The sequence below is a fragment of the Pelecanus crispus genome, chromosome 20 (assembly GCF_030463565.1).
Source record: "Pelecanus crispus isolate bPelCri1 chromosome 20, bPelCri1.pri, whole genome shotgun sequence".
Taxonomy (NCBI): domain Eukaryota; kingdom Metazoa; phylum Chordata; class Aves; order Pelecaniformes; family Pelecanidae; genus Pelecanus; species Pelecanus crispus.
This window is the reverse complement of record NC_134662.1, coordinates 1,753,715-1,768,775: the sequence shown is the minus strand read 5'-3', so window position 1 is coordinate 1,768,775 and position 15,061 is coordinate 1,753,715. Positions and strand designations below refer to the sequence as shown.

Here is a 15,061-nt window from a genome sequence, read left to right as displayed (position 1 = left end):
GCTCCGCTGCCCGGTTGCGCTCTGCTCCGCTCCGGGAACGGGCTGCGCAAAGCCGTGCGCGGCTCCGCTGCGCTCTCGCTGCCTCCCGTGGAAGCCGGGGCCGACGGGGCCGCGTGGGCCGGGGAGAGGCGCGCCGGAGCCCACCGGCAGCCCCGCGGCCCCGCCTCTCCCGGCCCCCCCGCTCCCGGCAGCCGAGGGCCGGGCCGCGTCCGGGCGCCGGCGGGGGCGGAGCTGGGGCGCGCGGCGGGGGCGGGGCGTGGCCGCCCCCTTCCTGCGGCGGGGCGGGGCCGCGCGGGAGGGGGCGGGGCGCGGCCGGCGCATGCGCGCAGCGGGGCGCGGCCCATTGTCGGGGCGGGGCGGGGCGGGGGCGGGGGCGGCGCGGCGGGGGGCGCGCAGAGAGCGGCGTGCGGCGGGCACCGCCACCGCCCCGGCCCGCTCCCACCGGCCAGCGCCGCTCCGCCGCCATGCCCGGCTCCATCTACCAGCCCGAGGGCGGGCAGCCCGCCCGCGGCCCCCCGCGCTGCCTGGCGCTGCTCAGCCCGCCGCCGCCCGCCGGGCAGGAGCCGCCGCCGGAGCCCGAGCCCGGGCGGGAGCGGGAGGGGCCGCCGGCGCAGGACGAAGCCGCCGCCCTGAGGTTCGCCCTGGACCAGCTCTCGCTGCTGGGGCTGGAGGAGGCGGGCGAGCGCGGGCTGCGGGCGGCGGAGGCGGGCGGCGCGGGGCCGGAGGAGCCGGAGGCGGCGGCGGGGGGCGCGGGGCCGGGCGGCCTGCAGGCGCGGGAGCGCGGCGGCGGCTCCCCCCCGGCCGCCGGCGCCGCCTCCCCCCCGGCCGCCTTCGGTAACTTCGCCCCGCACCTGGCGCCGCCCGCCGCGCTGCTGGCCGAGCCGCTGGGCGCGCTGGGGAGCAGGAAGAAGAGCGTGAACATGACCGAGTGCGTGCCCGTGCCCAGCTCCGAGCACGTCGCCGAGATCGTGGGCCGGCAAGGTAACCCCTGCCCCGCGCGGGGACCCCCCCTCGCCCGCCCCCCGGGGCCCCGGGGCCGCGGCGCCGCCTCCCCCCGCGGGCCGCCCCGGCCCGGCCCCGCCGCCTTTCGGTCACTTTCGGGGCTTTGTCTCCGCGCCCGGCAGCGCGGAGGCGGAAACTTCGCGGCGGCGAATCCCGCGGCCCCGCGCCGCTCCCCGGCGCGCCCCTCTCGACCCGCACCGCGCTCGGGGGGGCGGCGGGGCCGGGCACCCTGCGTGCACCGGGAGCTCCCGGAGCCACGCGAGGCCGTGGCAGCCGGCGGCACAGGCAGCGCGGGCGAAAGCGCTGATTCCGTCCCAGTCCAGTGCCGCCACCCCCCCGCCCAGCCCCGCGTCTTGAAGAGTTGGCGTGTAAACGGTGCCGGGTGCCGGTGGCTTCGTGTCCGAGCGGCGGTGAAGGCGCCGGCGGGGCCGGGGGAGCCCCACTCGCGCTCAGCTGTCACAAAAGGACGCCCGGGCACGCCTCAGCCCCAGCCCTCCCCCGGGGTGGGTGTGCCTGCCGTGGGCTTTGTCTCGAGGAAATCCGAAATAGCCCTAACCCAAAGTTTCGCCTTTTAAAAAACAAACAAACAAAAAAAAAACCAAAAAAAAAAAGACCTCGGGGAAGAGGATTTAAAAAAAAAAAAATGAAATAAAAAGGAAGGGAGCTGCTGCCCGCAGGAATCCCGGTGGCGACGGGCACTTGGGCTCACGGGGAGCCTGACCCCCGGGGTGTTTTTGCCACGCAGGGTGCTGGCACCCCGGCCGCGCCCTCGCTCCCGCGGCTCCCATCCCTCCCTGGGCAGGGGGCTGCGGGCCGGGCGGCCGGGGGGCATTTTTTCCTGGGGGGAAGCGGGGAGCTGGGCAGCCTCATTGTTCTCTTTGTTAGCAAGAGCCATGCTGTGATGAGCGTGGTGACATCATGCTCTGCGCTTCCCATTGGCCTGCGCTGCCTCCCAGCCGTCCCCGCTTCCCGGCCTCCCAACTTTCCACGCACCCCTCACCGGTCCCACCGCCCCGGCTGCGGGCTCCCACCGGGCTGCCGAGCCCAGCCAGGGCGGCCGAGCGGCGTGGCGAAGCCCGCTGCGCCGCCGGAGGAGCGGAGCGCCGCGCCCCGCTCCGGAGGATCCTCCTTCTCCCGGGCTGGAGGGGAACCGAGATTTGGTGGCCCCGCCGGCGGGCTCTGCAGACCCCCGGGGTGCGGCAACTTGAAAGCAAACCCGTAACGGGGTCTGGCCTCCGCCGGGAAACGCATTGGCTCCGCGAGCTCAGGAGCGGCTGCTTTCGGGCCAGCCAGCTGCCGGCTGGCACCCTGTCTGGCAGTGGCTGAGGTTGGGTGTTTCGGCTGCGGTGATGCCCCAGTGCTGCGCCTCCGGCACCCCAGTGAGTTAAATGTGCCTCCGGGTACCTGCCCCAAACGCCTCGTGCGGAGTTTGGGTGCTCGCTAAGCTCCACGGGCTCGGGAAAAGAGCTGCAAAAGCAATTATTGTACCAGTGTGAGGAGCCCCTCCTCACGTGGGGAGCGCCGTGTCCCACCGGTAGGCTCGGGGGGGGCCTGGGGCCAGTGACGGGCTGGAGCTGCCTGCTGCTGCCCCAGGCCGTGGGCAGGAACAGCTCTTCCCGGGGGTTTTCCCCCATGTGTTCCCTGCCCCTCTCTTGGTCTCGACTTTTCTGCAGCTCCCGGCCTGTTTGGATGCCGTGCCGTGGCCCCATTGTGCTGGGGTTTTGGCGTGAAGGGGGGCTCGGTATTTGGCCCTCCCTGTTCCCGCTGGCGGGGGTGCGGCTGGGCAGCATCCGAGGGGACGGGGCTGTCAGGCGCGCCTGTGCTCCGGCTGCTCTCCGCTGCGAAGTCAGGGACGTGCCAGGCCGGTGCAGCCCGAGCAGGGGCAATACCGAGGTCGCTCGCAGCCGCCTGCCTCTCCCGGTCTCGCACCGAGCTCAGAAACGAGCAGAGCCTTCCTCGCTCGCCTCATCCTCCCGCACCCGTGCTGGCTGCCGGGTCCTTCTGGTCCCCGGATCCCCCCGTGCGAGTCCCCCTGGGTCCTCGGTAGCCCCGTGGCAGCGGGGCTCTGGCTGTGCAGCAGCGTGGAGCCAAGCCGTGGGGTGCTTCGCCGGGCCTGGCATCGTTCCGGTGGCAAGATGTGCCGCTGGTGACGCTGCGGGGCTGGGTCGGACTCCCTCAGGCCGTGTTGCTCTTGTCTTTCCTGCGCTACCCAGCCCAGCCATGACCCACGGAGCGGGCGCTTGTGGTGCTGCCACACCTGGAATGTAGGAAGATACGGATATCGGGTGCCCTGGAAGGGTCTTGAGTTGCAGCAAGGCTGGGTTTCCCCCCGTACACCGTGTGCTGAGGGGCGGCTCTTGGGGTGCTTTGGGGCTGGTCCTGCTGTCCCCAGAGCCCGGCAGCCCCTCGCTGCCACGGGGGTGAGCAGGGACACGGCCGGGAGGTCCCGGCAACCGGGGCAGTGCTTTGCCCGTCAGACCAATGCACGGCGGTCCTATGGGGGCTGAGGTGGGACAGAGGCAGTCGGACGCAATTTCTCCTCCTTTTTCTTCAATTTCTCTCCTCTAGCTCCACTAATTTAACCCTTTGCAGAAGGGAGCAGCAGCAGCTCAGCAGGTAAATCTTTTGTTACATAAAGCAAATTGTGTTTTCTTGACTGAGCTGGAGGGGCGGTGGCCGTGGCCCCTCGTCCGGATCAGCATCGGTGATGGCGCGGAGCGGCGTCTGCCAGCCGGGATCTGCGGCTTTTCTCCTCCCTGCCCACACGGCTACCGAAAGGCACCATGGCCTGGCGCGCTTACGTGGCCGTGCCTTTGCGTGCAAGCCCATTCATGACTCCTGCCGTGGGAGGGACCGTCTCCAAAAAGTGCTGTGGGCATTGATTGCAGCGGTGTGGGCTCATCTCGCTATCCGGCAAGAAGAGCGATGGCGATAACAGAAATCACCAGGGAAAAGGGAGATGGGGAGCATGGGGCAGGCTGGACGTTGGAGTTGCCCCGGCTGTTGCACGTCGGCACCGTGCCGGCGTTGCTGCCTGGTGTCCTGGCTTTGGAGGTGCATTTCCAGCAGCTTCTGCCCCAGCGAGGCCAAGAGGACGAGGGGCAGCCGGTGCAGCTGAGAGCCCTGGGCTCTACTCTCCCCTCCTACGCGACGTGCCTCTCATGGGACGGAGCCAGCCACGGCTCCTCTCTCGGGCTCCGCTTCCCCATCTGCGACACGCGGGGACTGTTCGCAGCTTTGCGAAGGATTTGGGAAAGTTGCCGTTTATAGAAGACGCTGGGATGCTCGAAGGGGAGATCCAGGGAAGGATGAAATACGGCAGCCCTGCCAGAGCGCAGCAGGCGTTTTGGCGCTTGGAGGATGCACAGGGAGACCACAGGCCTCGGTTTCTGGGCCAGCCTGAGCATCTGTAAACTTGCAGTGGATTGCTGGGACTGCAATGAATCCTCTCGTATTTCTGAGCCCTGGGCTGCTGCTCTCTGCTGTCCTCTGCCTATCATGCCACGTCCTTTGAGGCTGGCCTGGCTGCCTCCTCCCACCTCTCTGGGTCGTAGCAGAGCCAGAAACTCCTGAAGTCAGTCGCACAGATTGATCTGATCGCTGAAGTATCTGCCTGCGCATCTTGGCTCTGGCACTGGCCTCCTCCTCTCTGGCCCGAGGCGAGGAGCCCAGCCTCCCTGCCTCGCTTTTCCCAGTGTCTGGAGAAGAAACAAAGGTGTGATGTGCCTGCCTCCCGCAGTGTGGTTGCAAGGATGAATTAATTACTGTTTGCAGAGAGGTGGGAAGAAGCGCTCAGCAAGAGGGGAGATGAGATGCGATGGAAGTGCAACGTGTTCTCCTCCACGTCTGGCCCCAGTCCTGGCGCATCCTGTGCCATTCGCCTGTAACGAAGGGGACCGGGAGCGCCGTAATGCCGGATCTGAGGCCAGGAGATGCTGCAGAGCTGGGGAAGAGGAAGAGCAACGTCTTTCTGCAGCGGGTAGCATGCTCCACAGGGCTGGGAGCAAGGCGTCAGCCGGCTCCTGGGCTGCGGAGGCTGCCATGAATACGGTCCTCCTGGTTGATGCCATCAAAGGTTCCTCCGGAAAAGCTCCGTTTGCTCTTTCTTGGGTTTTCATAGTTTGGAGCTGGGCACTGCAAGTGCAAAGCTCCTTAGGCAAACAGAGACGTCGTCTGGCCAAGGGGATCGGCTGGTGTTGTCCTCCTTACGTGGAGGAGGCCACCTTACGTCAAAGCGGGTGCTGGCCGGGCCGTGCTGGGGATCAGCGAGTGGATGAGCTGCATCGGGTCTCTTCTCTCCTGCCTGGGTAACAGCGGGAGCGCAGAGGATGGAGTGGCGCTTCCCAGCCCACGCTGTACTGGTTTGCATGGGCTCTTGCGGTAGTCGCAGCCCCGATCTGACTGGGGCTCCTGACAGAGGGCGAAGGCGTCTTTGGTGGTGCCGAGAGAGGACGTTCAGGGAGAGCAGCTGCCTTTCCTGGGATGCTGCCTCCATTACTGCATCATCCCAGGGAGAGTCCCCTGGGATTCTGTTTCTTGCCCAAAACTCGTGATTTCTCAGCCCAAGGGTGGGTGGGACGGGTCCAGCAAGGGCGCTGCGGCTCCGTGGGGCAGCTTTGTGGAGCAGAGCGTGCCGGGAGCGGCTTGGAGGTGGCAACAGTGGGAGGAAGAGAAGGGTGTGGAGTCTGGAGACGGGAGGGTTTGAGAGGAGCGCCCAGCTTGCACCCCTCCGTCGGTGCCGTCTCTGCAGGCAGAGCTGGGCGGTGGCACGAGGGGCTGTGACTCGGGGTTGCGTGTGCTTGAGATCCCTGGGATGAGGGTGTTTGCTTGCAGCTGAGCATGGCCACGGGTTGTGATGAGTTTGGGCCCACGGGGACTCGGAGCTCTGCAAAGAGCTGTAAGGTGGCGACAGCCGCTCCCGGGCTCTGGTGAAACCCAGGCTCTGGTGTTGAGAAGGGATCTGTTGGGGCTGCAGCACCCCTAGGTCTGCTCTCCCTGTGGCCCCCCTGGTTCTGGGGGTGTTTTCTTTTGGATCTGAAAAATGCTTTTAAAGCCACCTTGTTTATAGACTCGTAGCAAAGTCCGGCACCTTGTTTTCCTCCTCCCTCGTCATTAATGCTGTGCGCCAGCCCTTGGCAAGGTGAAACATGGGAATGCCAACTGCTGCCACTCGGTTGAGGTAAGGTGCTCGATCCAGCAATGCCAGGGTGAGGGCGTGCTGGCGGTGGGCTTGCCGGCAGTGCCGGGCGGCTCCTGGTCCTCTCCACAGCCCACATCTGGCACGGGCTCGTTCCAGCGAGGTGCTGCACCGATTTCAGAGGGATGCAGCCATCCAGGATGGCATTTTCACAGCGTGCTGGGGTGGGGGCTTGCGGAGACTCATCACGCGGCACTTTGGGACATGGTTTAGTGGGCATGGTGGTGTTGGGTTGATGGTTGGACTGGATGACCTTAAAGGTCTTTTCCAACCTAAACGATTCTATGATTCTATCTGAAATACCTCCTACTGGTGCAGATCATTCCCCCAGTTGCAGGTTGCTGGTTAAACCACCTGCATCGTGTGGTTCGAGTACATCTGGCTCTGGGGGGGCTTCGGAGGGCTTGGCCGTAGGGTGTCGGCGTCTCCCCGAGCGTGGGCAGGGGTCGTACTGCTGTGAGGTTGGGTCTCTTCACCAGTTCCTGGTGTTGCAGACCTGTAGCTCGCTGTGCCGTGTGGGTTTAAATGCTTTACTGAATCCCTGCCCGGGGAGGCTGCCCATCCTTCACGGTCGGGGCTTTTAGGACCTCCTGCCTGGGAGTCCCCGTGGCTGAGGGGTGGCTTAGGTGGAGGTTGGGACTGGGAGCAGCAGTGGGACAGGTTGGTCCCTGGGTGGGGCCACGGTGCTGTCCCGGCTCTGCTCCCTCCACGTCCCCAAAGTGCCCGTCCAGGAGCACTCGCCGCTGTGTCGCGATGACGGGGGCTCCTCCTGTGAAGCGCTGCAAGTGCAGTTTCTGGTGCAGGTGCCAGCACGTGGCCTCGGGCAAGCAGCTTCCCCGGCTGATGCCTCCTTTTCTGTAGTGTTTCCCCGTGCAGCTCTGCGGGCGGGCAGGGAGGCGAGCCAGCACCCCCGCTGCCCTGGACCTGCTGCCATCCTCCTTACGCCAGGATTGGAAAAACCAGCTCCAACCCGTGGCGCATTTTGCTGTGCCACAGGCGGCACAGGCACAGTGGCCCCGGCAGCGTCCAGCAGCCACGGGTCCTGCGTGTGGTTCCTGCCCTGCTTGTTTGAGGAGGGTGGAGCTGGCCAAGCCGGGCACCCCTTTAATTTTTAACCCAGGTTTCTGGTTTTGCCCCTAGGAGGGGCTTACAAGGAGCAGCCGGATAAACTCTTCCTCCATTTTGCGCTGCCGTAGCATCAGTTCAGTCCCACCGGTGGAGCTGGCGCAATGGAGCAGGGTGAGGAAGAGCCTCGCTGCGCCGTGCCACCCGTGGGACACGGCTCCCAAGCAGCTCCTGTGTGCAGCTCCTGGCAGCTGCCGATACCTTTGGATCCTGAAATTGCCGCTTCCTGCTGCGAAGGGCAAATTTCGGACGTCGGGTGTGAGGCTGGCATCCCCGGGAGGCACCGGCAGAGCCCCGCGGTGGCTCCCGGCCTGGCTGCCCTTGCCCGCCTGCACCGTGCTTGTCCCGGTTTGCCAAGCAGCGGAGCAGGGGGAGAGCTTATAGCAGGTACCAGAATAAATCAGGGAGGGAAGCGTGGGAGTCGCAGGCACCTCGCTCTGGACAGCCACGCAGAAGCTGGCACACGCTTAAACAAACTTCACCTTTGATGGTGCTGGTTCTGCTCTGCCCCAGTGACCGGGCCATGGCTTTCCCCACCATATGCCCCCAGCCATAAATACACCTTCCAGTTGTTGTCCTAAATTAGGAAAAGCCTGAACAAACCCTTCTCCACCCACATTCCTCCACTGCATGTCCCCACGGCCGCTCGGCGGCTTCCCCGGCCCCAGGGAACAGGGCAGCTCTGTGCCACCCCCAGCCCTGCCTCTGCCTCGCCGAGCCCGGCTGGTCGCACAAGGCTTGAATTTGGGCTTGTCCCGCTGCCCCAGTCCCTGGGGCAATGCAGGGCGGGAGGAACATTTGTGTCATTGCAACAAGTGCTTGGAGGTGGCCTTCAAATGCTTTCAGCCTGGCTTGTATGAAATCCAGAGGGTTTCCCTGCTTAGGGGGGAGATGTCAGCAGGTCTCGTGCCTCCCCAGCTCTGCCTGGCTCTTCGTCTGCCTGCTCCCCTCCCAGATTCCGCTCCGACCTGCCTGTCGCCATCCTGGCGCCTTTGCAGGCAGCGGGCAGGGCACGCGTGGAGCTGCCAGCGCCCCACGGCAGCCTGGGGGCCGCGCTGGCTGGTGCAAGCTGCTTTCGAGGTTTTTTGAGGAAGTGTCCGGAGAGGCGGGTGTCATCACCCCTTGGCTCCCTGGATGTGGCTGTCGGAGGGGTTGGTGCTGCCGAACGGCCGTGCAGGGACACCCAGGACAGCTGCTGCTCACTTCATTTGACAGTTTTTTTCCTTCTTGTTATTTGTGGTGCTTAATGCCCTGGTAAATGCACCGCACTCGGGTCTCCAGGAATAGCACGGCCCCCGTTAGGGCTCTGCTCTCCAGCTGCTAGCGGGAGCGGGCCGATTTGCCCGGTTGGGACGGAGCTGCCTGAAAGTCCTGCGCCACCCCAACCCTGGCTGAGTCCCTTCAACCTCCCGGGGCTCTCCCTTCTCCAGCCTTGCAGCTGGAAGAGCGGCCCTGCCCTTCCTCGGAGAGCGTCTGGGAAGAGGAGGAGGAGTGCCCCGAGCGAGCCGTTTGCGGAGGAGCCAGCCGGGCGCTTGCGGCTGCCTTGGCCGTGTCTGCAAGGAGTCGAGCTCTCCCCGCTGGCGTGTGGCTAGTTATTGATGTGGATCTGCAGCAGCAGCATTTGCAGTGGACAGGGACAGTCTTGGGGCTCTGATCGGGCAGCCTCCGTCCCTGCGGGCTCCTGGCTTTGCTTTGGGTGCCCTGCAAAGCTCAGGGGGTGCGTGGGAGGTGGGAGACAGGGGATCACTCGCCCTCGTGTGCTGGGAGTGGAGGGCGGCCAGCCAGGCTGAGCTCCCGGTGCGGTGCGCCTGGCTCATGTGAATTTAATTAAGTGCGTGCACTGGAGCGCAGGCAGAGCGGATGCAATTAGCAGGGCTGGGGTTGCAGGGAGCGGTGCTGCGCTTGCAGCCCGAGGCGGTGCCTCGCAAGAGCAGCGGTGACCAGTCCCGAAGGAGGGCAGGAGCCTTGCGCTGCACGGGTGCTGCGGGGACTCGCAGCTGGAGCCCGGCTCGCCCGCAGGAGGAGAGGGGCAGGGACCTGCCCGGGGTTGTGCGAGGCGACGGCAGAGCTGGCAGCGAAGCCCCGGTCTCCTGCATCCCAGCCTGGGCTCTGCCTGCTGAATCACGTTCCTCGTGCAGGGGAAGCAGGTCTTTCCAGAACGGGGAGAGCCGGTGCCCCGTGAGCACCACTGCCCCAGCCGGCGAGGGCGCAGCCTCCCTGCCCTGGGGTCTCCTCCCTTGGGCCGGGGAGAGGGAGGCGGGGGGTGCCTGTGCCGCCCGCCCGCGGGGAGCCCTGGCTCCCCCGTCCCTCCGGGGCTGTCGCTGCTGCCGTTGGGGTGCAGCCAGGGCTGTTTCTCGGGTTTGGCTGCTGGCTGAGAGGCGTTGACAAACCTGCAGGTTCCACACAAGCCTTTTCCTTCCCTTCCATCTTCAGTGTCTTCTTTTTTTTCCCTTGCACCTCCTTAAAATACCTGTCGAGTGAACCGGGCTTCCTATCCCCTCAACGGCCCAGAAAGTGCCCCCACGGCTGCCTGCCCTGGCCCCTCTCTGCCCACGCGTTGTCCCAGCCCTCGGGAGCCGGGCTGCATCCTGCAGGTCCTCAGTCCCCACCGTGGTGTAGAGGAGGTGGTGGCAGAGGGTCAGGCCGGTGCCCGGAGCCTGGTGCGTCTCGGACGAGGCAGTGCAGCCCCCAGCACCGAGCAGTGAGCCCCTGGCTGCCTTTGAGGTGGCGGGGACCCCTCGCTCCAAGGGTGCCCATGCTGCAGGTGCAGAACCAAAGGGAGCTGGTGGTTCCTGCTGGTCCTGCACCTCCCCATCCCGGGAGGGGGTCCCCACGAGGTCTCGGCTTTGACGTGTCATTTTTTTCCCCTTCTCCTTGCTCTGCAGGCTGCAAAATCAAAGCCCTGCGTGCCAAGACCAACACGTACATCAAGACGCCAGTCAGGGGCGAGGAGCCTGTTTTCATCGTGACTGGGAGGAAGGAGGACGTGGAGATGGCGAAAAGGGAGATCCTCTCGGCCGCCGAGCACTTCTCCATGATCCGGGCGACACGCAACAAAGTGAACGGGCTGACGGGAGCGATGCAGGGGCCCCCCAACCTGCCGGGACAGACCACCATCCAGGTGAGGGTCCCGTACCGTGTGGTGGGGCTGGTGGTGGGGCCCAAGGGAGCCACCATCAAGCGGATCCAGCAGCAGACGCACACCTACATCGTGACACCCAGCCGGGACAAGGAGCCCGTCTTCGAGGTGACGGGCATGCCCGAGAACGTGGACCGGGCTAGGGAGGAGATCGAGGCGCACATCACCATGCGGACAGGCTCCTTCGTTGACGTCAATGCCGACAACGACTTCCACTCCAACGGCACCGACGTCTGCCTCGACCTGCAGGGCAGCACGGCCAGCCTGTGGGCCAAGGCCCCCCACCCTGCCCGCCGCCCCTCGGCCGCCCTCCGCAACGACAGCCTCAGCTCCCTGGGCAGCACCTCCACCGAGTCCTACTACAGCGGGCGGGTGGCGGACGCCAGCCCCACCAGCCCCTACAGCACCAGCAGCGGCTTCACCTTCAGCGAGCCCCCGGCCCCTCTGGGCTCGGAGGAGTGCGACTTCGGCTTCGACTTCTTGGCCCTCGACCTCACGACGCCCACCACCATCTGGTCGCCCTTTGAGCGCTCGGGCAACCCCTTGCAAGCCTTCAGCAGCTGCTCCTCCGTCAGCGGCTCGCAGAGACGCAACAGCGGCACGGCCACGCCGCGCCACTCGCCCACCCTCCCCGAGAGCGGCGGCGCGGCCCTGGACCACCCCTTAGCGCGCCGCATCCAGAGCGACCCCGTCAGCACCTTGTCCTGGCTGCCCACCCAAGGCTCTCTGTCCTCCTTCTCCAACAGTACCGGCTACTCCTCCTCCTCCTCCCTGCCTGGCAGCATCTCCGCCGCCTCGGGCTCGCCCACCGACTCCAGCAGCTCTGACGGGCACCGCAAGAGCTCCCGCGAGTGCATGGTGTGCTTCGAGAGCGAGGTGATCGCCGCCTTGGTGCCCTGCGGCCACAACCTCTTCTGCATGGAGTGCGCCATGCGCATCTGCGGCAAAGCCGAGCCCGAGTGTCCCGCGTGCCACACTCCCGCCACTCAAGCCATCCACATCTTCTCCTAGCTGGCTGCGGCTCGCCGGGGCGGCCAGCCCTCCCCTCCACCCCAACACAGCTTTTTAAGGACTTCAAACTGTTTAAATCAACCTTTTTATTTAATAACGGATCCGATGGGCGCACGGGGAGGGGGGGGGAAGGAGAGGCTGCTGCTTGCTGGCTGGAGAGGCGGAGAGGGCAGGACGGCGGGGCGGGAGGGTGGCCGAAATACAGGGGGTCGGGAGGGGTGGGGAAGAGGGGGCAGACGAAGACAACGAGGAAGAGGGGTGTGAAACTGCGGAGAGGAGGAAACTGATGTTTACAGAATAGCTTTAACTCTTCACCCAGCGGCTGGGAGGAGGAAGCCCAGCTGTTCTTCAACAGTCCTTCCCAAATAACAGTATTCAGTTTGCAAAGTTAAATAAACAGAAAGAAAAGGTCCGGTTGCACTTTTTATTTGAGGACACGCAAGGGTTGTCTTTTATTTTTTTAAAATCATTCTATTATTATTATAATTTTTTTGTTGTCGTTCTTTTTGTATGTAGTTATTTTTTTGGATGATTCTTGATGGTTCTATAAATATATATATATTTTTTTTGTAACGCAGGTCTATCTTCTATTTTGCCAATGTGAAAACTGCCCAAAAACGCATGACGAGAGGTCGGGGGTCGTGGCTGGAGGGGCCGGGCCAGGCGGGGAAGTGCGCGGGACAGGGAGGGGGCACAGTTAACATGCCATGTCGCAAAAACCAGACAGATTTCTAGCTCCTTTTTATTTTGTGGTTGGTTTTGGTTTGGTTTGGTTTTTTTTCTTAGTTTTATTTTTTTATTTTTTACCTCTTTATGTATATGTAGGGAATTTATAGGAAAATATGTACTTTATTGAATAAATTTTAAAAACTAAAATATATTTTATTTTAAAAAGAAAATAACGGACCTTTAACCTTACATGGCTAAAGTACTGATTATATATTTGCTGAGCTGACTTGACGGTTATGAAAATTGTATCAAGAGTTTTATTTTTTGACTTCAAAGCCTTCTTAATAAAGACTTTTTACTATATATGAATTCATGTGCTACCTATGGTGTCTCGGCGCCTGCAGCCTCTCAGCGCCCGCTCCAGCATCCTCCGGACCGGCCGCCCTGCTCTGGCTTTGCCTTGCATGTCTGCGTGTCCGTACGTCTGCCAGCGGTTTGCTTTTCGGCAGTGTTTACCCTCCGCTTCCCGTGTGCCGGGGGCACGGACCCTCCTGCAAACCCCGTGGCCGAGCCGGGACTCCCTGGGGCAGCCGGGGTGCAACGCAGGACGGGCTGATGGGGAAAACGCACCCCGGGGCCTCGCCGCTTCGCTGGGTGCCATCCTCTGGCGTCGGGCGACCGCGGCACGGTTTGCCGCTGCATCTTGCTGTGCCGGGGCTGCTGCACCCGCTGCTGCCGCAGCTCTCCCCGAGCGTGCCGGGGCTTTCGAGGCGGCTGTCGGAAAGTGCCATCGATCCCTTTGGGGAGCGGTAACTACCGAAAGGCTGCCTGGGCGCCTATTTTCTCCCCGGCTGAAAGCTCCGCTATTAATGGAGCTCCGGTCTGTGTCTACAGGCTGCACATGGCGCGAACCCGCCTACGTGATTTGTTAATGAGCCACATGCCGCTGACAGCCCTCGGGCAATTAGGGATTCATTATTTTTTCATCAGAAAATGGCTTTGTGTGTTCCCTGTTGCAGAATGCGCTCAATTTTTTGACGGGGGAAGGGCAACGTTTTCATTGCCCTGCTTGCCACGTTGCACTCCTCCGCTGGGGTGTGCTGGGTTACCGGAGCTGACACCCTCTGGGATGGCTTTGGCATCCCCGGAGCCGTGCCAGTGCCGGGGCGGAACGGCGGGGCTGCCGAGGCTTGGTGAAGCCATCTGGGAAAAAAGTGGGTGCCAGCTTGGGTGCTCAGGGCAGGAACAGGAACTGCCGGGGACATCTGCCTCCTCCCGACGGGGGGATTTGTCCCTGCCCAGGGACCCACCCCCCTGCTGTGGGTCTGGCCACCTCCGTGTCCCCACGGGTGCTCCTGCTCCCGGCAAGGTGGTGCTGCTCGCCGTCCCCCACCTCCCGCCCTGCTTGGGCGTCCTCTTGTCACCCTGTCCCCAGCTGCACCCATCAGCAGCCACCTCCGCATGGCAGCCTGTCAGCCAGGCTTCGTCCCGGCTCTGCGAGGCTGGCCGGGCCACCGCAGGCATGCGGGGACAGCAGGGACCGGTCCGCAGCAGCACCCTTGGGCAGTGGGGACCCGTGGACAGCTGGGAGCCACGGGCAACAGCGATCTACAGACAGTAGCACCCATGGAGAGTGGCACCTACAGACTGCAGGGGCCCACAGACAGTGGCACCCATGGGAAGTGAGGACCCACAGACAGTGGCACCCACGGGCAGCAGCACCCGTGGGCAGTAGGGACCCACAGACAGTGGCACCCATGGGCAGTGAGGACCCACAGACAGTGGCACCCACAGACAGTGGCACCCGTGGGCAGTGAGGACCCACAGACAGTGGCACCTGTGGACAGTGAGGACCCGCAGACAGTGGCACCCATGGGCAGTAGGGACCCAGAGACAGTGGCACCCACAGGCAGCAGCACCCGTGGGCAGTGAGGACCCACAGACAGTGGCACCTGTGGGCAGTGAGGACCCACAGACAGTGGCACCTGTGGGCAGTGAGGACCCACAGACAGTGGCACCCATGGGCAGCAGCACCCATGGGCAGTGAGGACCCACAGACAGTGGCACCTGTGGGCAGTGAGGACCCACAGACAGTGGCACCCATGGGCAGCAGCACCCATGGGCAGTGAGGACCCACAGACAGTGGCACCTGTGGGCAGTGAGGACCCACAGACAGTGGCACCCATGGGCAGCAGCACCCGTGGGCAGTGAGGACCCACAGACAGTGGCACCCATGGGCAGCAGCACCCGTGGGCAGTGAGGACCCACAGACAGTGGCACCCACGGGCAGTGAGGACCCACAGACAGTGGCACCCATGGGCAGCAGCACCCGTGGGCAGTGAGGACCCACAGACAGTGGCACCCATGGGCAGTAGGGACCCACAGACAGTGGCACCCGTGGGCAGTGAGGACCCACAGACAGTGGCACCTGTGGATGGTGAGGACCCGCAGACAGTGGCACCCATGGGCAGCAGCACCTGTGGGCAGTGAGGACCCACAGACAGTGGCACCCATGGGCAGTAGGGACCCACAGACAGTGGCACCTGTGGACAGTGAGGACCCGCAGACAGTGGCACCCATGGGCAGTAGGGACCCAGAGACAGTGGCACCCACAGGCAGCAGCACCCGTGGGCAGTGAGGACCCACAGACAGTGGCACCTGTGGGCAGTGAGGACCCACAGACAGTGGCACCCATGGGCAGCAGCACCCATGGGCAGTGAGGACCCACAGACAGTGGCACCTGTGGGCAGTGAGGACCCACAGACAGTGGCACCCATGGGCAGCAGCACCTGTGGGCAGTGAGGACCCACAGACAGTGGCACCCATGGGCAGTAGGGACCCACAGACAGTGGCACCCATGGGCAGTGAGGACCCACAGACAGTGGCACCCACGGGCAGTGAGGACCCACAGACAGTGG

At 64.3% G+C, this 15,061-nt stretch overlaps 1 protein-coding gene across 1 annotated transcript; it reads left to right on the top strand.

Annotated features, from left to right (window-relative positions):
- Positions 1 to 464: 464 nt before the first annotated feature.
- On the top strand, positions 465 to 11,474 carry MEX3D (mex-3 RNA binding family member D). The gene is made up of 2 exons (XM_075723769.1): positions 465 to 981; positions 10,210 to 11,474. The coding sequence occupies exons 1-2, from the start codon at positions 465 to 467 to the stop codon at positions 11,472 to 11,474; spliced, it is 1,782 nt and encodes a 593-aa protein (XP_075579884.1).
- The last annotated feature ends 3,587 nt before the right edge of the window (positions 11,475 to 15,061 follow it).

What these genes read in the sequence shown, in the direction of transcription:
- MEX3D (XM_075723769.1), top strand. Translation starts at nt 465, where the DNA reads ATGCCCGGCTCCATCTACCAGCCCGAGGGCGGGCAGCCCGCCCGCGGC. An exon ending in CGAGATCGTGGGCCGGCAAG is followed by an intron (nt 982 to 10,209) that starts GTAACCCCTGCC and finishes CTTGCTCTGCAG; the next exon opens with GCTGCAAAATCAAAGCCCTG.